At 41.1% G+C, this 26560-nt stretch overlaps 4 protein-coding genes across 4 annotated transcripts; 1 reads left to right on the top strand and 3 right to left on the bottom strand.

The window, feature by feature from the left end:
* Positions 1-70: 70 nt before the first annotated feature.
* LOC311059376 (glycine N-acyltransferase-like protein 3) lies at positions 71-2478 on the bottom strand. Its single transcript, XM_084077250.1, has 5 exons — positions 2170-2478; positions 1977-2084; positions 1754-1874; positions 1082-1214; positions 71-862 (listed from the first exon to the last, which is right to left on the bottom strand). Exons 1-5 carry the CDS (start codon positions 2242-2244, stop codon positions 466-468), a joined length of 834 nt encoding a protein of 277 aa, XP_083933376.1. The 5' UTR covers positions 2245-2478; the 3' UTR covers positions 71-465.
* Positions 2479-4185: 1707 nt separating this feature from the next.
* cst3 (cystatin C (amyloid angiopathy and cerebral hemorrhage)) lies at positions 4186-6159 on the bottom strand. Its single transcript, XM_084075943.1, has 3 exons — positions 5860-6159; positions 4781-4891; positions 4186-4471 (listed from the first exon to the last, which is right to left on the bottom strand). Exons 1-3 carry the CDS (start codon positions 6061-6063, stop codon positions 4379-4381), a joined length of 408 nt encoding a protein of 135 aa, XP_083932069.1. The 5' UTR covers positions 6064-6159; the 3' UTR covers positions 4186-4378.
* Positions 6160-6863: 704 nt separating this feature from the next.
* Positions 6864-12241, top strand: ephx5 (epoxide hydrolase 5). Its single transcript, XM_084075593.1, has 9 exons — positions 6864-7098; positions 7783-7996; positions 8113-8293; positions 8387-8596; positions 8677-8806; positions 9081-9292; positions 10846-10954; positions 11235-11360; positions 11473-12241. The coding sequence occupies exons 1-9, from the start codon at positions 7076-7078 to the stop codon at positions 11672-11674; spliced, it is 1407 nt and encodes a 468-aa protein (XP_083931719.1). The 5' UTR covers positions 6864-7075; the 3' UTR covers positions 11675-12241.
* Positions 12242-14540: 2299 nt separating this feature from the next.
* mad2l1bp (MAD2L1 binding protein) lies at positions 14541-20333 on the bottom strand. The gene is made up of 6 exons (XM_084076218.1): positions 19979-20333; positions 18778-19026; positions 16985-17242; positions 16539-16787; positions 15889-16142; positions 14541-15350 (listed from the first exon to the last, which is right to left on the bottom strand). Exons 1-6 carry the CDS (start codon positions 20250-20252, stop codon positions 14823-14825), a joined length of 1812 nt encoding a protein of 603 aa, XP_083932344.1. The 5' UTR covers positions 20253-20333; the 3' UTR covers positions 14541-14822.
* Positions 20334-26560: the final 6227 nt, after the last annotated feature.

Raw genomic sequence — 26560 nt, 5'->3', positions numbered from 1 at the left:
TGTTTCCAGAGAGAAAGAAAAGAAAGAAGAGGTGGGGGGACGGGAAGGGAAGGGAAAAAAATAGGAATCAAAAAGAGACAACAATTGAGGTATCTTAACATATGTATGTGTACATATTTACACATACCATATAACACCTGAATTTCCCCACAAAAAAAAGTTAAATGCACCATTACAACTTAGAACAAATAAAACAATTAACAGTTGCATGAGGTATTGATTTTTAAACAAATGGTAGGCCTATATTAACCTGGAATTGAATGGTCTTTTCTACATGAAATGTAATGAAAGTAAAATATAATAAGCAGAAATCATCTCACTGTAATCTTGGCTCCTTATCCTTACTATATTGGATGTTTGTAATGATGGTGATATAGGATCTTAAACTACATTTGCACTTGCTTCTTTTAATTAGGCTGCTCTGGATAAGAGTGTCAGCCTGCAATACAAAATAAAGCAAGCATATTAAAAGTTAAATTCGAACCAAGCAGCTCTGTATAAGGGGTTTTCAATGAAGCCCATGCTTTTGAAGAGGTTGTTGGACATTGTGTTCTCTTCCTCTATGAAGACATACACTGGGTAGCCCAGAGCATGGAGTTTCTTGGCCATGCAGCTGATGAGGACTTTGGCATAACCTTTTCCTCTGTGTTCTGGTAATGTGTAGAGCATGCCCATGGCACAGTAATCATACATGAGTATCCAGGACACAGGCTGGCCCTGGTCATCCTCAATGCAGCAAGTAGGGAAGTGGGTGATGATGTTTTGAATCCTCCTGTATCCCTTGTCATTCCCTCCAAACTTCCAGGTTTTATTAACCAGCTCAGTGTGGGAATCATTAAGAGATGACAGCTTCAACTCTGCACTGTTGGATTGGGGTGGGGGTACAATTTATTTGGTTACATAAAGGTACATTTAAATGTTTATCCACAAACAATATTCAGCTGGAACAGCTACAAGACCCTCAAGAATGTATGGCTTCATGTCGAAAGTTAAATGGGAAATGGTCTAGCTTTTTTTTCTTTATGGGGCAGTATATTACGTATTATGTAGTATAGTGTACTGTACATAGGAGTAAGCCTACCTTTCCATTGCCAACTGGGGTAGAAGGCTACAGTCTGGTAAATATAGCTGATGTACGAAAACAAAGCCTCTAGAATTGATGTTTCTGGCTGCGGCCACTTCTTTTAACATGGAGGCATGAGAATAATCAAATCCTGTGGAGCAAAACAGCAGGTTATGCTATATGAGCACAATCTGGTCATTTCTCATGGAAATTACTGTCACCCAAAACAAGGATTATAAAGCTGGTTGTTAGCTGATGTTCCAAGAGAACAGCACCATCTAGGGAAATTGTCTTGTACTGTTGCTAAATAGCTGATGAAGGGTTGGTGAATGTATTTAATGCAGGGGTCTTCAACAGGGGGTCCGGGACCCCTAGGGGTCCTCAGGCCAGGGTTACTACAGGGGGTCCGCCAAATATTTGTGTGATATGTTTTTTTTTATCCACTTGAACGCTAGCATCCTTTTTCTGAGGAGAACTTCAGCCAAAAATAGCAGATCTACAAGCTCACAACGCCTCGCAGCGCGAGGCGTTGTTATAATGTATAAACACATTATAAACACATATCAATGACAAAATGTATCAAAGGCGCCGCTACCTTCACACAGGGTGTGATTTTTCTAGGATATGTGCATGTGAGCTCATGCATGAAATCTCAATATTTTCTACAGTAACCTGCAGAAGGCTACTCACCTCCGATTAGGAAATAAGTGCTCCAGTCAATTGCACTCTCCTCAGTCAGCATTGCTCGCAGCACCTGCTCATCCATGCTATAGAATGAAACCCTTTTCGTGCCATCTAAAGCCCTCTTGTTCTGTGGAGTAATCGTAATTTGTCATAATGTTCAGGACCAGATGGTAAACTCGTTGATCAAAGAATTCATAACAACTCAAGGATTCCTTGAATGCGAATTTACCTTAGCATCAGGGCGGCAAATGATGACTTTAAAATCAGGCCACGTATCCACAACAACCTCCAGTGTACTCGGTTTATTTCTGTTCATACCAAACAAGAATCCATATACCTGCAAACACATGTTGCCATGCCATTAGAAATGAATATTGGCTATAGCCAAACAGGAAACTCTTGTATCACATAAATAAAGTTACCTTTAAACTTTTCGGCAAATGTTTTTGCAGAAGTCGCTCAGCAATTCGTAGATCATCTGAGGTTAGGACCTTCATGTTTGCGTGCTCTGGATTAGACACTATAGGCTACTACAGCTTTAAACTACTACTTCACTGACGACTTCCCTGGTCAATATTCGCTTGGCTTTGAAGAGTGTAAACAAACATGGTGCGCAGCTCGTGGAGCCAGTTCAGACAGGCAGCAAGGCAGAGCGCCAACCTGATCCGGTGACCTTCTCCTTCTACAACTACATGCACTCTTCTCTGATCTGCGCGGCTATTTAAACTTCACTGCCCAGTGCCACCTGTTCGTTCTGTCTTATCTGGCTGCGCTGTCGTGCTGCTGCTGTTGCTCCTCTGCTGTCATCGCTGTCTCCTGCTGTAACATCTGCTGTCTGTCGCTTACCTCACTGTATGCTACTGCCCATGAATATTGTTAATCCCACCGCCTCCCCGGCATCCACCTGTAGGCTCTGTTTCTAGATTCCCATGGGGTCTTAATTCATTCCCTGAAAATTCTATTTGGCATGAAACATTTATTAAAATGTTCATGCTTACAGGGAATGAATAGATTCAGAGCCCTGACGCCAAACTATGCTTCATATATCTATGCTCAATTATGCTCAATAAAAATATATTGTAAATCTAATCCAAGAGTTGTCTGACTGAAATGTCCATAAATGTCATGTGATAATGTTAATGTTTTATCTAGACCGGACTTTTGACCCGGCTATCATCTACTACAACATGGCCACGATTATGTTGACCCCCGACTTGTTAGTGTGCGTGAGTGGTGCTGGTTGGTTGACAATTTCAACCAGACACACACACACACACACACACACACACACACACACACACACACACACACACACACACACACACACACACACACACACACACACACACACACACACACACACACACACACACACACACACACACACACACACACACACACACACACCTCAATATTGATCTTTCTCTCACATTTAAGCCTATGTGTAGCCATAAATAAAATATTGTAGGTCATGACAGTAAATTTATAAAATAAGGGTCAGCAGAACATGTTTCAAAATGGGTTGAGGGATAGAAGGGGTGCAGGAAGGTGGGCTGGGTGGCTCTGAATGTGAATATACATTTCTATAGTTACATTTAGTCTACATTGTTGACTAAGTTAGATGTTTTGACAATTCATTATGTATTTTTGTGAGTTTGAGTCACACGGAGACACCAGATTAAACTTTTGAGTCCAAGACAAATAAGTTTAAGAACCCATGTGCTTAATCATTACAAATAAATAAGATGAGTGAGAGTGCAATACCCAGGGTATCAGGCAGCATTGAGGGATCTCCAACACCATGCCAACTGCCATAAAACATTTGCATAAGGGGCAGTAGGCCGCCTATGGGCCATTGATGTATCATTGTGTTGCCCTAAACTTCCACAAAGACTTACTTTACTATCTCATTAGCATTTTTGTAAACCATGAGACAGTTAGGAGGAAAGTGTAGAAAGGCACATGCACTGCACTTCAGATGGTATCCAAACAGGCCAGATAGGCAACATTGCTGATGGTCACATTCTTATTGCACAAATGATAACCCTTTTCCAGTTAGTCATGGTATGATAATGATAATACCAGAGCAGAAGTTATGCAGGAACTGTCTTGACACTGTGACATAAGATTCACTTCCTTTTTATACACAAAAGCTAGCAAAGAGAGACAATTTATATACAGAACATTCCACTGTAATTAAGTGGTAGAATAGCCCCAACAGTGTTGGGTTAATTCTAGTTAATATGACAAGTTTCATAGACTGCTTTCGGCATGATAAAAAAAAGTCTGTCTCAATTTCTTTAAGATAATGGGTATATCCTTTTCAGAATAACTCCAACCATTGAGAAAGATTTAGCAGAGACTGTCTGCAACAATGCATGCATAAATTAGAGGAAGTCAGTCTGAACTTGATACAGACGAGTGCAGGACAAAATGACTATGTTTTAAGTAATTTATTAACAAGTTAATTCTCTTACAGTGTTGCATAGTTGTTTCCTTTTCTAATGCTATCGTGTTAATTGGTGATACATGCTAGAAAATGGTAAAGTAACATAAATTGACATATTGGGAAATGAAAGGTTATAATGTTGAGGTTATATCAGCAAAAAGGCTCATCTTGGAGATGGTGGTTTATACGCTTGCTGCTGGCAGGCAGGTTTGCTTTGTCACCTTGATCATACCTGTCCATGGTTGGCTCCACACAGTAAATTCGCACTGGTACGGCTGGGGGAGGAAAAATAGACATAGAGAGGAAAACAAATAAGCTCACAGGCAAAAAACATGGTAGATGTCAAAAGATCTGCTTTTCAATATAAAATGAATAGTGCAGTCTCACATAGAATAGAATTCTATAAAATCTGTAACAATGTTGTAACATTATTATTCATTAGCTTGAAGATGTACCACATCCACATTAGTACCATTTTCTATGTGAGGGTTCCTTCACTATTACAAAGAAAGTAGCTTTTTCATTTGGCACAAATTAATGTCTAGATAGCTGCATAAATAGATATACGTAGATTTCACCATTACCCGAGCCAGTTGCAAATCCTCATGAACCGCACACACGGTCTCTGTGCCGCCTCTCCTGCATGGGGTCTTTCCCATTTCCACAGTGATGATGTACTTCATGCCACTCACCACCTGAAAGGGAGAAGCAGGAGAGAGATGGATTCAGAACTGGTGGTGCGGGTTTAGGGTCATAGTTATACTCAAAAGGTCAAATACTCTGTGCCTTAGCTGAGGGGGGCCCGGGCGTCACACACACACACACACACACACACACACACACACACACACACACACACACACACACACACACACACATATATTATTATTATTATTTTTCTCTTATTTACGGTATGAGATAAGCTTCAGTATGGCTCATGGCTCAGGGTATTTATTTAGTCAACAATACACGGACAGGCGTCCTGTGACTATGACTCACAATTTATGAGCCGTTCCAAATTATGCCAATGAGCCAAATGATCTGGTTCTACAGTGGTTGTTTTACAAAAATTAAATTATGTATGAATTATCTATTGTCTGATTATGACATGCTATAAATACTACCTGTATCTAGGCTGCTTGTGGTTAAGCTATCACGCACAGCCAGGCTAGATTAAAAACACGCAGTGGTGGAAAGTAACCACAAAGTCAACACCAGAGGGAGCTCCACAAATCACGTTCAACCCAGATTTGGCTGAAACAAAGGGTTAAATTCGTTCTATTGCTACTGCCACCAAAATGTAAAACGCCCTACCAACAGTCATAAAAACATCACAGTCATCCTTACTCTCCTTCCCCCTTGTTGGAAAAAAAAGCCATAGTGCTTGCTTGGGTTTAATCTTTTTAGCAGACCATGTATAGAACTTTACTTCATTTGCTTTTTTTGGCCAAACTGTTAATAAAGTAGTCAATCAATCAATACTCAAGTAAATGTTTTATCCCAGACTTTTACTTGTTGTAACAGAGCATTTCTACATTGCAGAAGTAAAACATTTGAGTAATTTTTCCCCACTATTGAAAACACGATTATGCTTTTCAGTCAGACTTAAATGAGAGTATGTACAAATTAATTCAAAAGCATCCCATTAATTTACTTAACATACCTGCTTCTGGACCTTCACCACCTTGTGCACTTGGCTCAGGTACGCGTCGTTGGATCGCAGGTTGTGCTGGACCACAGCGAACTGCAGGGCCTTCTGAGCCCCCTCTTCGTTGACGTCTGCGTCAGTGAAGCCCCCCGGCATCCCCGCGGACCCCACGGCGCAGACCGCCGCTAACACCACGGCCACGACGAGCTTCCACATCATGATGTTCGTCAAAGACAGAAGAACGAAGTAGAAGAAATATCAAAACAAGTTCACGTTCGGTTCTAGACGGTTTCGACTGACTGCGCTGTTATTATATAATATAAATAAATTACGTCACAGCCTGTCTGTCTGTTTAGGGGTGGGACTACCCGAAGCAAACAGCGTTGCCAGGTTTTGAGAGAGAAACAAGCAGCCGGGACTATGAAAAACAAGCCCAAAAGAAGTGAGCCCTTCGCCCTTAGGCCCTTTAAACACATTGGCTATTTTCAAAGTAACATTGGAAGACATTTTTTAATAATTAGGAATATTTTTGAAACATTTTAACAACACAAATCTTGTATGGGGGTCCCTGCTGGAATACACTATTTTCAGACAAATACATATTAATATGGGGGTCCTTCACTTGAAAATGTTTGAGAAACACTGGTTTAAACAACATTGGGAAGCCCAAATAAGCAACTACACTTAGATTCAAGGCCAAAAAAACGCAACTTGCAACTACCAGTCCAATGTTTACAAGCAACGTTATAGAAAAACAAGCCCAACGTCGCTTATAATAAGCGAACATGGCAACGCTGAGCCAGACACAAAACACGTCACATGTTTGTTAGACTGGGATCGATCCATTTTGCAGGCTGTAGATCCGGTTTAGAACGGATACGGAAATCATCTATTATGTGCTGGGAAATGACGGGATATAGTAGGCGGGCTCTAGACAGAATCTGAGCACTGACTTCCACTGAGCAGTTCTTTCCACAGGCCGAGGTGACGCGAGGTTATTTGTTGTCGACGCTATTGGCGTCAGGTGTTCGTTTGACAGACCTTTTCCGCTTGTGAAAGTTCCTCCAGTCATCCATTAATATCCGATAAAGAATGTAATAAAGTACAAAGTATAGCACAGGCGGGCAAGGTTCAGTGAATTACAGTATTTGCTGCTGTGCTGCTCTGGGTTGTGTGATATTGAAACATTTCCACCTACTCTTCCAGTCAAGAAGCCTCCGAGCATAACAAAATGCAGAGACTTGTTATTTTGAAGTAAGTCGCCCTTTTCACACAAATCTGAATTAATCCCTTTAAGACTTGACTCCAATACTACAAATGTTTTCTAATTCCTAACAGTTTTCTGAAAAACTTATGTTGCTATAATGGTGGTGGTGCTCAAACTTTTTTCACATCAAGGACCCCCAACATGATATGTATTTGGGCCTCGGACCCCCATCTCAAAATATTTAACCCCCCCCCCCCACCCCCCCCAAACAAGATTTGAGTTTAAAATGTTTGCTTTAAACTATATATTCAAAGATTTGCACACACTCTATATTGTATATATATTTTTTAACTTAGTCTGCTATTTTTTCCCTCTACACCTATAGCCTCTTTGCCAAAAATAGCCGATCTACGAGCTTGTAGATCTGCTATTTTCGGCTAATGTTCCCCTCAGAAAAGGTATTCTGGGATTCAAGTGGTTAATGTAAAAAAAACTAAATCCTATCACACAAAGATTTGGTGGACCCCCTATAGTAGCTCTGAGGACCCCCTGTTGAAGACCCCTGGTATAAAATAATGGTTAAAGTGGTTAAAATCTCAAATGACACGGATGCTTTCCCGGTTTTAATGGCATAATCCCTCAGATCATTTGCATATTATCCACGCACAACACAACCAGTGCATGGTTGCAGTGAAGTGAAGGTTTCTTTCTCTTTGATTTAAACATTGCAGACAAGCATTCTTCAATTTGGAGCCTGCTCAACAGCAAGCTGTAATAGGGTCAGCTGTGGCAGGTGGGCTGATCCTGGCATATCTGCTGAACAAGAAAAGAGAAGTCAGAACCATCCCTGTTGGAGAAGGTTGGTGGGGAGCAGGAGAAAAACCTCAAATAGAAGATCATAAAATCTATTCATTTGAAGTGCAAACTTCAGATGAAGAGATTACGGTAATGAATTTGGTTTAATTAATTCGATTATGTGATTTGATTAATTTGATTATTTGAATCAATGATGAATCATTAATCATGTGTAGCATTCATATACACATGTATATTTTCCGTAGGACCTTCATGAACGTATTGACAGAACCCGCTACACAGATCCTTTGGAAAATGGCTGCTTCCAGTATGGCTTCAATTCCTCCTACCTCAAGAAAGTAGTTTCCTATTGGAGGAATCAGTTTGACTGGAAAAAACAGGTTGTGGTCCTTAACAAGTACCCACACTTCAAAACCAACATTGAAGGTATGCCCTGGTTGACAGTGCCCATAATTGACCTGTTTAGCCCTGATCGTATAATATCATATTTGTCACTTTCTCCTTATTGCTTTTCCTCAGGATTGGATGTACATTTCATCCATGTTCGACCACCTCAAAAGGAGGGCCAGAGGGTTCTCCCTCTCATGCTTGTCCATGGCTGGCCTGGCTCGTTCTTTGAGTTCTACAAGATTCTTCCCCTGCTGACAGATACCCAGGATGACCTGGCATTTGAGGTGATATGTCCATCCATCCCTGGCTATGGTTTCTCAGAGGCCCCTCATAAACAAGGTAAATGTGATGCATCAACATGTAGATTTCAGTGAGATCAAGAAAGAAATGTCCATGGATTTGACCCTGTGTCTCCCCAGGATTTAACAGTCTTGCTGCAGCAAGAGTCTTCCTGACACTGATGGAGCGTCTAGGTTTCTCACAGTTCTACCTGCAGGGTGGGGATTGGGGCTCCCTCATCACCACAAACATGTCTCAAATGAAGCCACAGTAAGAATTGAGTCTAAATAGAAGTCTTAATCTAATAATTGCATTGGAATTTGCTGTAGTCACTCTTTCCAGACAGACCGTTGTGAAATTCTTAGTCATATTGTGAACACTGCCTGCAGTGTAAAAAATAGCAGAGCCTATCCCCATTGCTCTATTGAAGAGTCTGAAGAGGACAATGACAGCAAGCTTCACCATTGAGCCACTTTGATAAAACTGTCCTCAAAACCTAATGATGTATTTCTAGATTTATCACTCTGCTCATGTTTCTTTTTAGGTGTGTGAAAGGTCTCCATCTGAACATGATTTCTGCACAAAAAGGTTTCAAAATGTATATGTCAATCCTGTTTGGACGCTACGTGCCCTATCTGGTGGGCTTGACTCGTGAAGATGTCCGTCGCCTGTTCCCTTTCATGGAGAAGAATTTCTATGAGATCCTGAGGGAAACCGGCTACTTTCATATACAGGCCACTAAGCCAGACACAGTGGGTGAGAACGCCCACCAGAGTGAACATTATGAACAAATGTCACTATAACTGTTCATTAGTCAAAATAACTTCTATCTAATTGTTGAGCTCTTGTTAATGACAGTTGTGATGGGAAATGATATACATCCAGTTGAGGGGAAGCTGATAAGTCGAATCAAGTTTATTTGTGGAATCCAACAGCATCAAAAACAAACACTTTTGTCTTCAATGTCTTGTCCCCAAAGCCCAAGATTAGATGGCCTGCATCCTGAGCTAACTCTTTGTGCATCTCCCCAGTATTTATAGTTTATACTCTCTCTCCCAAGCCAGGCCAAGGGGTCCAATGAAAAAGACCTTGAAAAAGAAAAAAAAAACCTTGAACCTTGAACCTCAACAATATCCTCCCTTTTGTGGAGCAAGATGGGGTAGAATAAATTATTGAGTCTGATGCAGTCATTTACAGTTCTTTGATGATCATCTTCATCAAAGGCTTCTCAGCTGATTCAAAAACAGGCTCTTCAGGGCAAGGTGTTAACTCACACCCTTGCTAGAAGGCTTACATGCAACCAGTCAAGGCAGTAAAGAGTTACCATAGGACAGCATAACAAATGGCATAATGAAAGGCTTAAAAGTAAATGAAATAATACATTTCATATTTTTCGTATTTCCCAATACACAGTGCATTCTATTCTCTCTTACATTCATTAACAGAGGGATTATGGATTAGAACAAGTAAAGATGGGAAACGGTGTGAGACTCTGCTAGCTGGTAGCTGGTATACTTCAAGTAAAAGTAAAAGTAGGGGTACATTTCTAAATTTTTATATCAACGAATTGCTGTAATACAAGATGTAACGAAGAGGCGAGCGGAGGGGGAAGCCAGAAATGGGGCTAGTGTGAGAGCAGAAGTGTGGCCTTCCCTAAAATTGCATTTTAGTGAAGAAAAAAAGAAACGGCGAACCTAAAAGTACTCAGTACTTTACAGCATTCCACTTGAGTAAAATTTAAATATATGTCTTGGAAATGTACTCAAGTAAGAGTAATACATATGAAAACAAATCTAATACTCAAGTAAAGTACAGATCATCAGAATCTGTACTTAAGTACAGTACTCAAGTACATTTACTCCGTCGCTGTCCACCACTGTATAAATGTATGTACAGTATATATAGACCGGGATCAAGTCGCTTTAGATGTTGCCGAGTCTAGAGTGGAAACAGAAAGGGTGCGTGCATGTATGTGTGTGTACAAAATGACCAGATATGGAAAGCGGGCTCTAGACCTGGTTACACTGGTCAATTCAAAATGAAAACCAGACTTTCCATACAGTGGAAAGCCTGTTTTTTATGAAGTTGGAATCGCACACCTGTTCTTGTGAAGTTGATGGTCATAATGACACGGCGACTCACACACTCCTACTTCGAACTTCTAGTTTCCTGTTTAGGTGTTCAGGCCTAGTTTAAAAGCACAGTATCAGATGCTATGTATTGTTAATGTCCTCTTTTTCTTTTTTTTAATGTTTAGTTTTGTTGACTTGAGTACATCACTCTTATTGGCACTTTAATCATGTCTACAGGCTGTGGAGTGAATGACTCTCCTGTTGGCTTGGCGGCCTACATACTGGAAAAGTTTTCTTCCTGGACTGACCTCACAAACAGAGACCTGGAGGATGGTGGATTAGAGAGGTAGAAAGACTCTCCTCTATGTACTGCATATGACGAGGAAGAGATGTGCATGAAAATAATGTTGCACTTACATTTTTATTCATCCATTCTGGTATAGTTATTGCATTGTGTTGCTATATTTTCATGTCAAAACAATCTTGAAAATAACATTGAAAATGTATTTAATTAATACTAGTAATGACAACTTTTTATCTTTGAAAGGAACATACTGTAGTTCAACTCATGCACCTTGGTAATAGCTGGTAGTACAGTGAATCAGAACTTGATTTTATTTATGCAGGAAGTTTAGCCTGGATGATCTTTTGACCAATGTCATGATCTACTGGACCACGGGATCTATTGTCTCCTCCATGCGCTTCTACAAAGAGAACTTGAAGACTAACATTGAAGACAGAGTGGATTCAAGGTGCCACTTTAATTTAACGCTTATATTCTACAATGGTGGTGACCTCAGTTTTGTTAAATAATGGCATTTGCAGATTTGAAAGACTCTTAATCGGCTTTGTTTCCTTTCTTAGGACTGGGATATTCGTTCCCACAGGACTGGCCGCCCTCCCAAATGAGCTGATGCACTGTCCTCGTTCATGGGCAGCAATGAGGTACCGGAACATCTACTCCTACTCTTACCTGTCCAGAGGAGGACACTTTGCTGCCTTTGAGGAGCCACAACCGCTAGCTGATGACATAGTCCAGTTTGTTAAGAAAGTGGAGAAGTTATAATGCTGTAGAACTAATGCATGCCCAACCCATGTAATGGTGATACATTGCTTTTGAAGAGACACACACACACACACACACACACACACACACACACGGTTTGTGGTTTCTGTCATGTCACATGAAAGTCATAATGCAGTCATAATGAGTCAATGTTGAGTTTACAGTAAAAAACAGAACAAACCTTTCATAAACACAAACATGAACACATCTGTTCAGGAGCAATTGAGGTAAATTGAAAAACACTGATTCACCTGACTACTTAATCTGAGAAACATGAATTGTAATAAAAGGATTATGCATCAAATAAATCATCTTTATCATAATGCAAATAATAAAATGCAAAACCAATTGCCCTCTGGGACAAATAAAGTTGGTTATAACTTCACAGGTTTTTCACTTTTAATACCAACTAAGCATGATGATACCCACAGGCTGTGATCTCCAGGGCCCAAGAGTTCCAAACCTTTTAATCTCTATCTTGAACTCGAGCCTGAAGTCAATACCAGTGCCTCCATGTTGATCTCATACAACTCTGGGCTGGACAAGAGAGACGTATATTAACAGAAGTATAGGGGGTACCAGGCTGAGGGAAAAAAACACTTCCAGCTGCTGTAGCAACGTGTCCAACTCCGCTGACTCTTCCTTCAGTGCATTTCCAAAGCCACAGTAAGAATTGGGTCAATACAGAAATTGTAATCTAATCTCATGGAATTTGCAGGAGTCATTTGTTTTCCCAAACAGACCTAGTCATTATGGTGAAACACTGCCTGCAGTGTACAAAATAGCATAACCTATCTCCATTGCTCTATAGGCAATTTTGAAGGGAGAAAAAAAGAACAAAAGGGTTTTAAGAGCCCTTAACCACACTATCCTCCAAACTGCTCATGTGATGTATTTCTGTATTGCTCACTACGGTCCTATTTTGTAGGTGTGTGAAAGGTCTCCATCTGTACATGATATCAGCATGGAAAGTGCCGATGATATCACAATATCACAATTGTTGAGCTCTTGGTAATGACAGTGCATTCTCCCTTAACATTCATTAGCAGAGGAGATGAAGTTATAGGTTAGAACAAGTAAAGATGGGAAACGGTGAGACTCTGCTAGCTGGTACTGTAAAAAGTCTAGCTTATCACCGGAAATGAGCCCCCACCCCCCAACTGTTTACTGTACATATGTTTTATTAGCAGTAATGTACCAATAAAAACTGATTGTTAAAAAAAAACAGTAATGGTATTGTAATTAATATATTTGGTCACAAGTGGTAGATAATAATGACAGTTATAATATTATATACACATAGTATTATAATAGTACAGTAGCTTACATTATGCTTAATGTATGTAATCTAATGAATAGATTACATTCATTTTATTGTTATATTGTGACTAGTTAATGGCTATAAATTAAATGCACCCTGTCTAAAGTCTCTGGACATTTGACATTTGACATGGACGAAACTAAATATTTGATGAGTTAAACTAGGGCATTAAACTCTTCTGAGAGAGGTCAAAGAACACCACAATCACTCAAACAGCACAAAGAAAATAAATCAATTAGTAGCATGTATTGGTACATGTGCTGACTAGAACCAGGCGTTTATTGGATAGAATGATAAGACATTTTTAACCGGTTGTTGTTTGTGTCTATAAGGAAAAATTAACTGAAGTTGTTGTTTAGGACAACATGGGTATGGCAATGGCTCGGAGGGTTGAGTGGCCACTTGTTGGCAATGGGAAGTGTGGTAAAGTACAAAAGTTCTGTGAAAGATTCGTAGGCCTTGTCTGAAGAGGAGTTGAAAGGTCGAGACCAATAATATTCCTTAAGTCAATTTATTGGCTAAAAACAGAGTACAACAGTGTTCCATGGAGTCTGAACTCCATGGAACACTGCCTGATTGTGTGGGTAGTGGGTAGTGCCCCCCAAACAATTTGCCAAAATCCCCCACAGCTGTGTGACTGGCACCTGACCAAGGGTGCTGCAACTTTGACAGAGATCTGTCTGTGGTACCGTTTGTGAAAATCTTGCCTGTAAATCTCTGGAAGAAAGCCTATGGTTCCTCAGTGAAGCAGGGTGAGTAACCGGTCTTCTTCTTGGGGTGGAAATGGTATCAGGGCTGACACCAAATAATGCTGCCACTCTGCATAACAGAACACCAGCTTCCACTTGCCCTATTGCACAGGCCTTATCTGGTCACTCAAAGCGAGAATGATTACCAACAGAGGCATATTGACAGATTTTTTGGGGGGCTACACACACGTTTAGCTGTGTTTCTCAAGTTATATCTCATTGTAAAGGTGACTAGTCAACGATAACGATGTAAAATACAATACCAATTGGTATTGTTGAAGGGGAGAAATAATCGACCGAAGTCAAGTTTCCAATGTTTTTTTGAGGAATTTATATGAAATTCGTCATCTGCATTTTCCCATCTTAACTATTAGGAGCAGTGTGCACTATTAATACAGCACCCAGGGAGCAGTATTGTTCAGGCATTTAATCAGAGCCCCCTAGACCAGGGGGAGAACCAGAGACCTTCTGTCTCCCAGACAACCCATTTGCCCATTCAACTATAGCCGTCCATTATACACTATATTTGCTCCATTAAACCCTTCAATTTCAATAATTCCAAATCCAGGCACATTGGTCACTGTGTCAATTTGATTCGACCTTAGTTATGTTTGAACTACTTCTAACATAACAGCACAGTGATTGCTTGTACATTACATTATGTTGGAATATAAATGTGAATAAATTCACGACTGCAAAAAAAGGTTTATATTTATATTTATAAGACAAAACAGAAAAAATGCAATAATGGCATTTTGAAATGCACATAAAACATTTTTGCAATAAAATTGGCGAGCTTAGGCTGCTATATACATGCCGATATATATACACACATAAAAAAAATGACAGACCTTTCAGAAGCATTTGAGGAAAATTGAAAGATTCACTTGACTGTAAATCTTGAGAAAAATGATTGAAATATCGTATTTACAAGTTTCACTTTTAATCCAAACTAAAAAAGAAAAATACCCATAATAATTAATAATTAAAATATACAATTCAAAAGTCCAGAAATCACCCGAACCCCAATTAAAAATTGTTACAAGATTCCAATCACTGTACTCCCCTGCTTTGCTCGTCATGAGCTGAAGCCCTTGATGGCTGTAGGGGCCTGAAACCAAACATACTCTTTCCAGTCTGACCTCTCCGTCTGGAGGTCCCTACAGATGTCAGTATCAGTTGACAGGGCAATAATGCGTCTTTTTACCCGGGTTGGCACTTTAAAGCCTAGTTTAGGCCGGAACCAGCCGACGCCACATTCCCTGTGAGCCAGAACCAAGACCGTGGTGGCCGTCAGACGCACGGGTGCGGTATCGGACAAAAGATCGGTGACAAAAAGTGTGCGAAAGAGTTGCCGTAAGCACGACGAGACCCGCAGGCTCTTATCTGCAGAAGACAATATCAGTGCCTCCAGGTTGATCTCGTACAGTTCTTTGGGTAGGACAACAGAGCCACCTAGTAGCAGAAGTACACGGGGCACCAGGCTGAGGGAAAACAGCACCTCCAGCTGCTCTAGCAGCGTGTCTAGCTCCTGCAGGCTCCGCTCATTCTTCCTGCAGCTCATGTCTGCTGAGTGCACTGGTCTCCAGCTTGCCACCTCCTTATTCTAGAAGGTAGGGAAAACACATTACGGGTCAGTAAAAAACAACAACTTTGATGTAGGGGATGCAACATTTAATCAAACTACTGTAATTGATTTAATTGATTATAAAATAATACAATTTGCTAAAGTAAGTGTGGAAAGTATATTGAATTTTTTTTTTTTTTGTCCAATAATTCTCAAAAAGTAGCTAAAATTGCAGATGTACAAGCTTCCAACACATCATGATGTGACACTTTGTGAGCTTGTAGATCTGCTATTTTAGCTCTTTTTTTTAACTTTGACATCATTGTATGTCAAAGTATGAAATAGCACTGTGGTTAATCGGACTAATTGTTTTAGTTGATTATAAAAAATCTATTCACATTTTTTCACGTCGGTTCCTTGATATATCAAATCAAATCAAATAAAAACATGTATCATAAGAAAATATGTGATACAGGAGGTGACAGGCCTTCCTTGTTGACGCTGAAGTGAAAGGGAAATGATCTCGATTCACACTGGATGTGCAAATGACAGAGTCTTAAGAGGTAACTGAATTCACCTGCTTTGAAGCTTGACATTTCTGAGAAAGCTTCAGCTGGTCGTAGGTCATGGGCAGCTGCTGTCTCTGGTAGAGGACACATTTAAGGATCTCGTGAACAAATCGACAGCAGCCCTCCAGAGTCACAGTGCCAGGGAACACCACATCCACACAACCCTCCTCCTGTGCTCTTTTCACCATTTCAGCATCACGATCATGCTTAGTGGGAGTCTCCGGACCCTTCAGGCGGGGGCTATCATCTTGTTGAACGTCATCTGTCGTGAGAGATGTCAGTAAACAAGTTTATTCACAACAAGGAGCTTGCCTGGCATTGCCGGGTTATTGTGTTAATCATAGGCGTTGTTTTTTGTGTGGATGAAATAGACTCTCTCTCTCCCTCCCTGATGGAGCTTTGGTGATCAGATACACACACAACAGAAATCTCTCTCGCTCGTCAGGAGCCAAATTGACCTTATGGTTCTGTAACTCAAGAGTGTATAAAAAATAAAAAAATAAATTATACACTCTCAGAGATAATTAACACTGGGGATTTTACAGTATAGATGGGAATCCCAGAGATACAATTTGTAAGAAATAGAAGGGTCCTATTAGGGTTGGGAATCACTTTTCTACACAGCAGGATAACTGGCTTAACATTAAGCTATACTTACCACTATCTGTGGTTGTAGAGGGCACAGTGTTCTCTTTGCCTTCCATGATGCTCCTAATGAGTTGTTCTGAATTGAGTTGATTCTCTGATGTGACAGCTTCATCATTAGACATGATGACGACTTCCTGCATTGAGAGTTGTCCTGTGGTTTCCACTGAAGACTGGCACGAGATTGTCTGGTCTAAAGTTACCGAACCGGAAGGTGTTTGGTCCTCCTTCAGGCAGAGGCCTTGAGCTTGTTGAGCGTCATCTGTAGAAAACATGTCAGTAAATAAGTTTATCAACAACAGGCAGCTTGCCCCGGCATTGCCAGGGTTATTGGACCTCAGAGGTCCTTGATGTGGTTCTAAATGGACCCTTACAAGTCTGTAACTCTGACAGTATACAAACGGAATCCAGAGGTCTACACAACAGGATAACTGCATTAGCTTAACGATAGCTACTTACCACTATCTGTGGTTGTAGAAGGTATGGTGGTGATCTCTTTGTCTTCCATGACGCTCGTACTGAGTCGTTCTGAATTTAGTTGATTCTCTGATGAGACATCTTCATCTTCATCATTAGAAGACACAACGTCTTCCTGCATTGAGAGCTGTACTGTAGTTTCCACAGAAGATTGGCATGAGATAGCCTGGTCTAAAGTTACTGAACCGGAAAGTGTTCGGTAATCCTTCAGACAGAGGCCATCGTCTTGTCGAGTGTCATCTGTTGAAAATATGTCAGTAAACAACATTGTCATTATAACAGGTATTGTCTGGGTTATTGTACAAATTGACGCAGCGATCAGTGTGTTCAGGTTTCGGACTTTCGGTACAGTATTAGTTATTGTGTGGGTCTAATAGGCTCTCCCTCCTACTCGCACACTCCCTTCCCCACCTGCTCCTCTTGCTGATTAAGCAGCGGTGGCCTAAAGGTTAGCGGTTCGATTCCCCGCACCGGCAGGAAAATCTGGGTGGCGAAGTGAATGGTCACCACTCCCCCAACATTGCTGAAGTGCCCTTGAGCAAGGCACTGAACCCCCAACTGCTCCAGTGGAGCTGCTTAGTGGCCAACAGTATAAGATTGTGGTTGTACTGGTCAGCTCCCAGATTTTAATGTGTGTGTCTGTCTGTGTGTCTGTGTTCTATATGTAGGGCGTTGCTGAAAGTAGCTAAGCACTTGTGCTTAGCTACTACCCTGGGTAAATAAAGAACAGAAAAGAAAAAAGCTCTGGTTTGCTGATTTGCTGATTTGCACTGATGTCGAGGATCTCCATAATTATTTGCCATACTGTATGTATGGGCGGTGTGTCAGTTATGTCCATATATGTCCAGTAGTGATGTCCGGTCGGTTTTTTCATGACCCGCCCCGCCCCGCCACGGAACCCATCCCGCCCCGCAAACCCATATATAAATCTATGGCTCAACCCGCCCCGCGACCCGCGGTAAAAATAAAATCGGTAAAATCACGAAGGAAAATAATCTTCAAGTATACACCCCAAGTGTATTCAAACTGTTTTATTGTTATTATTCTTATTCTTATTAGGAATAAAGACAAAACAAGAGCATGTGATTTTTTTCCGTGTGAGAGCGGCTGACCCGCTCACCCGCAGCCCGCATAATTGCCTCTGAAATCCTGACTCGACCCACCCGCGCCGCGGGTTGACCCGCGGGTTACGGGTCGGCCCACTCATCACTAATGTCCAGACATACTTCACAGACAAACTTTAACTGTACAGAGAACTGTATCAGCTGCTAGGCTACTTCCTTTTGATAGTTAGGAACCAAATTAACCCTTATGGGCCTTTAACTCCAAGAGTGTAGAAAGAATACAAGAACGCTCGCCCCGGGTCAAATCCAGCGGCTTCGGCCACCAGATATGCCTAAACCTAACCTTATTCCTAAACTTAACCTCAGTAAAACTATGCCTAACCCAAAAGTTATTCCTAACCTTAACCTCAGTAAAACGAATAGAAGAACCGCTGGGGGGCGATCTGTCCGCGCAAAAATGGGGGCAAGAGTGTTTTGGGGCGAGCGTTCCGGTTACCTGTAGAAATGAACACGAAATGGACCCATAACATGTGGTTCCATTTAGATACTCTCAGATTAAAAATAACACTAAGAATGTTACAGTGTACATTGGGGTCCCACCCAGAGACAAAAATCGTCTGATGCAAGAAGGGTCCTTGAAAATAAAAAAAGCTTTGGAATCACAGGTCTACAGAGAAGGATAACGGCATTAGCTTAACGTTAGCTACATACCACCATCTGAAGCTGTAGAAGGCACAGTGGTGTTCTCGTTGTCTTCCATGATACTTGTACGTTTTTCTGAATTCAGTTGATTCTCTGATGAAACATCAACATCAACAGAAGACACGATGACTTCCTGCCTTGAAAGTTGTCCTGCAGTTTCCACTGAAGATTGGCACGAGATAGTCTGCTCCACAGTTACCACACCAGTAAGTGTCCGGTAACCCTTCAGACAGAGGCCATCGTCTTGTTGAGAGTCATCTGTAGAAAAGATGTCAGTAAACAAGTGTATTAACAACAAGCAGCATGCCCGGTGATGTCATGGTTATTATTATCAGTGTGTTGAGTGTTCAGGTTTTTGATTGATTGAATACTTTATTAACAGTTTGCAAATAGTACAGTGGTACAATTATACAAAGGATAACACAAAAAGCCCTAAGGGCTTGTTTCCATTGAGGTCCTGTGTATTCAATTAATCAAGGTTTCAGTACAGCATTGGTTATTGTCTGGGTCAAATAGGCTAGGCTCTCTTCCCCGATCTCCATAATATCTGGACAAATATGGACATAACTGAGTGACGCCCAGTCCACAATGCATTATGCAGCTGTCCATATTGGTCCAGAGTCAGACATACTTCACAGACAACTTTAACTGTACAGAATAGATGTAGGCTAATTCCTTTTGATAGTTAGGACTAATAGGAACCAAATGAGTGCACAAAACCAAATTGACCCTTTTTTCAGTGGGGGAGAGAGTGAAAGTATCAATACTGCAATGTAGATTGTCGTTTTGGTATTCAAAGTCCCATATCCAAAATGTCCTTGAGTAAAAGTACAAAAGTATCAATATCAAAATATACTTAAAGTACCAAAAGTAAAATGACTCAGTGCTGAATGTCCCATTTCACAAGTTCTTCACAAGTTATATATATATATATATATATATATAGAGCTGAAGTGGTGATTGTATTTTGTAATTATAATAATAATCTAAATCTACTAAGTAACTAAAGTGTTCATATGCTTGTAGTGGAGTAGAAGTAAATGTATTGAAAATAGTGAATACTGAAGAAAGTAAAAACTACCTGAAAATTTCACTTAAGTTAGTTACTTTACACCACTGCTGTTTTTAGAGTCACTAGATTGGGGGTCCCCAGAGATTAAACGACAACTGACTTAGCTTAACGTTAGCTAAATGTAGTTAAACTACTTACCACCACCTGTAGTTGTAGAAGACACAGTGGTGTTCTCTTTGTCTTCCATGATGCTCCTAACAAGTTGTTCAGAACCTAGTTGATCCTCTGATGAAACATGATCATCATCTGAAGACATGATGTCTTCTTCCTGCATTGAGACATGTTGTCCTGGAGTTTCCACTGAAGAGGACTGTTGATGTTGTTGTGAATGTGTCTGGTCTAAAGCTAACGACCGGCTGACTTCAGTTCCGCCATCTTCATCTTCCTCCTCTGGTGAAAACGAGAGACACATTTTTATCTCACCATTTTCACCAGTATTATTGTCAACAACAGCGTTCTTAAATTCCTCTGCTCTGTGTTTCGTGCTCAGCCCTTCTTCATCTACAAGTCCTGCCATCATTTTGAAAGTGGCCGGGGTGCGAGTCGTGGTGCATCATGGGAAACTGGGCTGCGTTCAAAAGCAATCGTCACCGCGGAGGTTTCATTCTAAACTGAGCCGTGTGATCCGGTTTAGAAAAAAAGGAAAAGAAGAATCTTATTTAGTACTTTTACTTTTGATACTTTACATTTTGATGCCAATTCTTTTGTACTTTTACTCAAGTAAATTTTGAATTCTGGACTTCTACTTGTAACAGAGTATTTTTTATATTGCAGTATTGGTACTTTTACTTAAGTAAAGAATTTGAGTACTTTTTCCACCACTGTTATTAGTATTATTATAATTATTTGTATTCTTATTATGCTAACCGGCCCCTGTAAAAAGCCAAAGCCCCCTTGAACTGTTTACTGTACATATTTTTTATGTTCTACTCGTTTTATACAATGTTTTTGCATAGTATTGTATATTCATTTGTTATTAAATGTTTCGATGAATTGAGTACAAAGGTTTAGGTTTAGGAGGAGTTGATCTGTGGCAGTCTGGCAGATTTCCTCCTATGCACAGTGACAGTACATATCTCATTCTTATAGTGCCCTCTAGTGGTGAGGTTGTGTTACGCACAAGATGAAAAGCAAAATGACACAGGTGTGTAAACATTCAACATGTCAAGTAGAACGTTGGTTGGTAATAAATGAACATCATAAGAACATTAAAACATAGTTTGCTCAGTTCACCATAAGCCTCGTGTTAATATGGTCTCTGCACAGCAGCCCTATATAGGAAAGAAATTGGGCCTCTTCCTTATCCTTCACAGGTCGTATCTTTAAATAGGGCTCTGTTCCCGTTTAGTGTAGCACAGTGGTTCTCAAATGTTTTAATTTCAAGGCCCCCCACACCTGTAAGGGGCCATTTGGAACCCCCCCAAAGAACCATGAGGGTCCCTGGACGGCCGGACCACACTTTGAGACCCACTGGTGAACATTGCAGAGTGTTTTCCAGTGAGCCAACATGCACAATATGACACTCGGTTTCTTCCAATAGGCTCTATTCACAGCAGCCATATTATGAAGACGTTCACAGGTGTTACCAATGATACTAATGAAGGCTCTGTTTCATTCTGGTCAAACAGAGTCAGGGTGCTGATGTTGTGCATGTTGACTCACTGGAAACACTCTGCTACACCAGTGGGAATACAGTTGGGGTCCGTCCAGGGACCCTCATGGGCTTCCAAATGGCCCCTTACAGGTGTGTAACTCTGAGAGTGTACAAATGGAACCAAATGGACCCGTAAGCCATAATATGGCTGCTGTGAATAGAGCCTATATGGCTGCTGTGCATAGAGCCCATTGCATGAAGGTGGTGAATCAATGGACTGGTTATCCTCTGGTCTGTTTAGACCAGATAACAATGGCTTCAGTGTGAGTGGTAGTCCGAGTTCGACCCTTGGATAAAAGGTAGGCTACTGTTGTTTGATTAAATCCCTCCTGGGCCTTCATTGTTTTACCCAGAGTTTAATGTAACGACAGTGGTGGAAAAAGTGCTCAAATGTTTTACTTTAAGTAAAAGTATCAATATTGCAATGTAGAAATAAAGGAGAAATGCTCTTACATATACTACTAACAGTCTGGAATTCAAAATGAGTAAAAGAACAAAGGTATTGGACTCAAAATGTACTTAAAAGTGCCAAAAGTAGAAAGTACTCGTTATGCAGAATGTTCCATTTCACAAGTTTTCAAATGTATACAAATCTTTTGAAAAATACTCCAATGGCCGAAATGTATGAAGGGCTGAAGTATGTATGTTTTGTAGTTTTCAAATAATTGTTGTGGAGTAAAAGTACAATATTTCCCACCCTGAGCAATCAATTTAGCAACGGTGGCAACGAAAAACACCCCCTAACTGGAAGAAACGTCAGGCAGACCCTATACCCTAGACCCCTACCCTAGAGCCGGGGGCCTTCTGCCTCGACCATGTCGGGGGGGGGGGGGGGGGGGGGGGGGGGAGAGAGGGAGAGGCAGAGATTGAGATACAAGTAGTAGCAATAACAATAGTAGCAAATATAATAGTGTAAGATAGTATATGATGATGATAATATGGTACACTGAAAAGTAAAATATAGTAATGTTGACTAATGTGCACATCATCACGTTTCCATAGAGAGAGAGACAGTTATCATCTAAAGTGATTGTCCACATGAAGGGCAATAACACAACCACCATTCTGAATAAAAAGGTAGGCCATATCTTATTTCATACTGGAATATTAGGCATTGACTAGGCAGCCTCCCCGATTGATTTGAACAGATTGTATGTAATGGTAAACTTAGGGGATGGATCTAATGACGGTGAGAAGACCTTCTCTTTTGATTTGGCTTATGATTCAGCTGGAGGAAGCCCTAATTTAGCATCCCAGGAAAAGGTAATCAAATCCTAATATCCCATACTGTCTTAGTGACTGAGAGAATGGTTCCTAGATTCATATTCAGGAGTTTGTATGACTCTCTCTCTCTGTCTCTCTCTCTCTCTAACAAATAATAATTCGAAGTACAGTATGGGCATATTTGCAACACTGTTCTCCCTTTACTTACATACTTACCTACAGCCAGGCAGGCACTTGAAAATCCCACACTATGATGGGAAATTAAGTAAGGCCTCCTTTCATATTCCACGTTCTATGATGTGCTTGGAATAGGCTAATGCTGTCTTGCATGCTAATTTGACAGTCACAACAATCGCCCAAGCACACAGCGTATCTGTCCCTGAACTATTCACCCAGTGAACACCTCAAGTACTCAACAGCTGTACCTCCTCTTCTGCCAGTGGTTTTAAAGTTGGGGTCTGGGGACCCAGGGTTGGCCAGCAAAATGATTGATCGTTATTATTACGCATGCTTGCAAGTACAATAAATACAACTAGAGGACATACAAGAATGGTTTTGATCAGCGTTTCACTGTTATCTCTATGCCTACAATATATAGGCCGTAAAGGAATTCTGGACCAAGTGACAGACCATATCAGACCAAATCATGTGTAACAATAAACATGTTATTGGATTGGGGTCTCACTCCCAGAGATGAAATAAATCTAATGGGATTCCATGGCCTAATCTAATCATTTTTAGAATTTTAGAATCACTGTCTTATGCTGTGCCGTCTCTACACAAATCAGAAAATATGATGATGGAAGCTATGGCCACCTTTCTTTTATCACCTTGCACGGCATCAGAATCTTTTTATATGGCTGATGAGATTATCTGCTTGTCTACCAGGAGACATATGCAAGGTCATCAGCAGAGCTGCTGTCAACATCCTAGATAATTATACAGCTCTTAATACGTACTATCTGTTACGTTGTAATTAAAACAAGAAGGCACACAAATCGGAGTGGAATTGCTTTCACGCTTCGGTAACCCTGTATCAGATGAGCCAGTGTTTGTGTTGTTCAGCAGGCTTTGCATGTACCAACTTTTGGTGCCCATTAAGGGAACACAGTAGGAGCAAAATGCTGTTGTCCTTTCAAAGTAATTGACAGAATGTTTTGTGATTTTGGGCCTATGTGTACTTACTGTTCTCTCTTTTTATGTACCAGGGGGATAAAGGCTTAATCCCACGTATCAGTGAAGGCTTGTTCAAGATGTCACAGAGAAACGAGAGTGATGCTGTGTCATTTCGTGCCGAAGTCAGGTAACTAAGGGCTTGTCACACAGTGCGTGAGTTTATGTTCCAGGTTTTCTTTATGAGGCCACAAATCTGGGAATCTGTCTTGAAATGATGAGGCAAGTCGGGCAAACACGTGAGCCATCTAAATATTAAAGCTAGTCTTTTTGTATTGGAATAGGGCACCAGCATTCATTTTGCCATTTGTTACAGCAATTTATGTAAGTCACTGGAGAGAGAAATCAAATGTCTCAACATCACACACAGTGTTGGAAAAGAAAGTACAAAATTGTAATTTCAGTTGACACTCAATCCCTGTGCAGTTGCTAAAGTGGTAGAGGTCACCTGGGTTTAGTTTTCTGGTTAGATACTGGCTTTCCTGTGAAGTTGAGCAAGACACTGAACCCCTAACTGCTCCCTCAGTAGCTTCCCATTGATACCAATTAGCATAGGATAAATTCAGAGGACAAATCGCTGGTATGTGGATGAATTTACCGTAACAGAAATTACTTCTGTCAATAGGGACTTTAGTGCTGACTATATGAAATTATAAGAAGTGCCATGGAGTAAACAACAGTGAACTGAAATCACTTTTCATTCTCTTTAAACAAATTAAGCCTGGCATCACTATTCTGGGCAACACCCCTTGGTCTTCTGCGATACACATGCCAAGTTTGAAATCAACATTTCACGGTCTCCGAGTTGACACACACACACACACACACACACACACACACACACTCACTCACTCACTCACTCACTCACTCACTCACTCACTCACTCACACACACACACACACACACACACACACACACACACACACACACACACACACACACACACACACACACACACACACACACACACACACACACACACACACACACACACACACACACACACACACACACACACACACACACACACACACACACACACACACACACACACACACACACACACACACACACACACACACACACACACACACACACACACACACACACACACACATTCTGTGCGTTTATAGATACTAGATCATCTCTCAAGACAGATTCAGAGCTCTGCAGCTGAATCTGTCGGCAACTACCGTTACGTGTAGAGTTTGTTGTTAGAAGAAATGAAAACACAGACTCACCACCGGAAGAGGAGGGCTGAAGGCGAGTGAACGGGCCGACATCCGGTCTCTCCACGGGATTGAGGACGGTGCCCTCAGACGGTGCCCTCGATGACGGTGCCCTCGATGACGGTGCCCTCAGAGGCAAATATTAATTTGGGGGTCCTTGCCATGAAAATGTTTGAGAACAACTGGTTCAAACAACATTAGGAAACAAGGCCAAAAAAGCAACTTTACAGAAAAACAATCCCAAAGTCGCTTATAATAAGCGGACATGGCAACACTGACTGCTTTTGACGCGAGAGAGAGAGAGAAGAGGGAGGGAGAGGGAGAGGGAGATATATCACAGGGGACGTCGATTAAAACGAATTGGAACTAGAAAAAGTGCCGCCAGGTCAGGTACGTTATTGTGGCCTCCTGGTGGCGCTATAATAGGCCAATGTGAAACGGGTGCCATTTATTCTTAGGCCTTTCACAGCAATCAGACACTGCATTCATGATTTGAGGCATTTCGTTCCAAAAATGTGCTGGTGGCGCTATAACAGGCCCATGTGAAAAAGTTGGGTCAGAGGTTCTGAATTGGCATCCAGGGAGTGTGTGTGCACAGTTTCAGAGCGACCGGGCCAACGGTGCCGGAGATTAGCTGCTAACGGACGGACAGGACGGACGGACACACGGACGGACGGACGGACACACGGACGGACGGACAGGGGGTAAAGCATACTCTCTCGCCATGCCTTTCGGCCTGGCGGAGACAACAGTGCTTAATGAGTCTTCTCAGTGCTTAATGAGTCTTCCAGTTTAGTAGACCTTGTATTGTGAATTTGTACTTCCATGTACTGTTGTTCTCATGTCTTACTAAATAAAGTTCATCAATCAATCAGTCAATCAATCAATCAATCAATCAATCAATCAACCAAATGTGAAAAGGTCTCTGCACATTAAAAAGGGCAGGCTAAATGAAGCAGTTTTAAATGTTGGTCACATTCCTATCAAGTGGTGGGCCATAAATATATATTTTTTTAGGAATGTTTTAAATCCAAAATCTGCCCCATACCACGATTGGCCCTGGGGCCGGACTTTGGACATGTCTGCTTTATAACACTTTGTAGGAATGTGACCTACATTTAAAACTGCTTCATTTAGCCTGCCTGACCTTTAGTGGTCAAACAGAACAACACAACAGCATATCAACACCATTGATATGCATTCAGGGTCATTCCTATGTTAGTTCACGCCGGTGACACTCGGCAGATTTTGTCAACTTTGTTTAGAGGTGTGAACTTAAGGGTTGTTTTTGATCGATGCATGTGTGTGTGCGCCTGAAAAACTCTTTGGCCGGACGCCGTAGTACCGTGTGCAATGAGCAATGCAACACTTTGCTCCATTGCTAGGGCTGGGATACTATCTTGAGTGAGAGAGAAAGAAAGTAAGAAAGCTAGAAATGAA

Source organism: Gymnoscopelus microlampas (genome assembly GCF_963454915.1).
Source record: "Gymnoscopelus microlampas genome assembly, chromosome: 13".
In the NCBI taxonomy this organism is placed as follows: Eukaryota; Metazoa; Chordata; class Actinopteri; order Myctophiformes; family Myctophidae; genus Gymnoscopelus; species Gymnoscopelus microlampas.
This window is presented reverse-complemented; position numbering and strand designations above follow the sequence as displayed.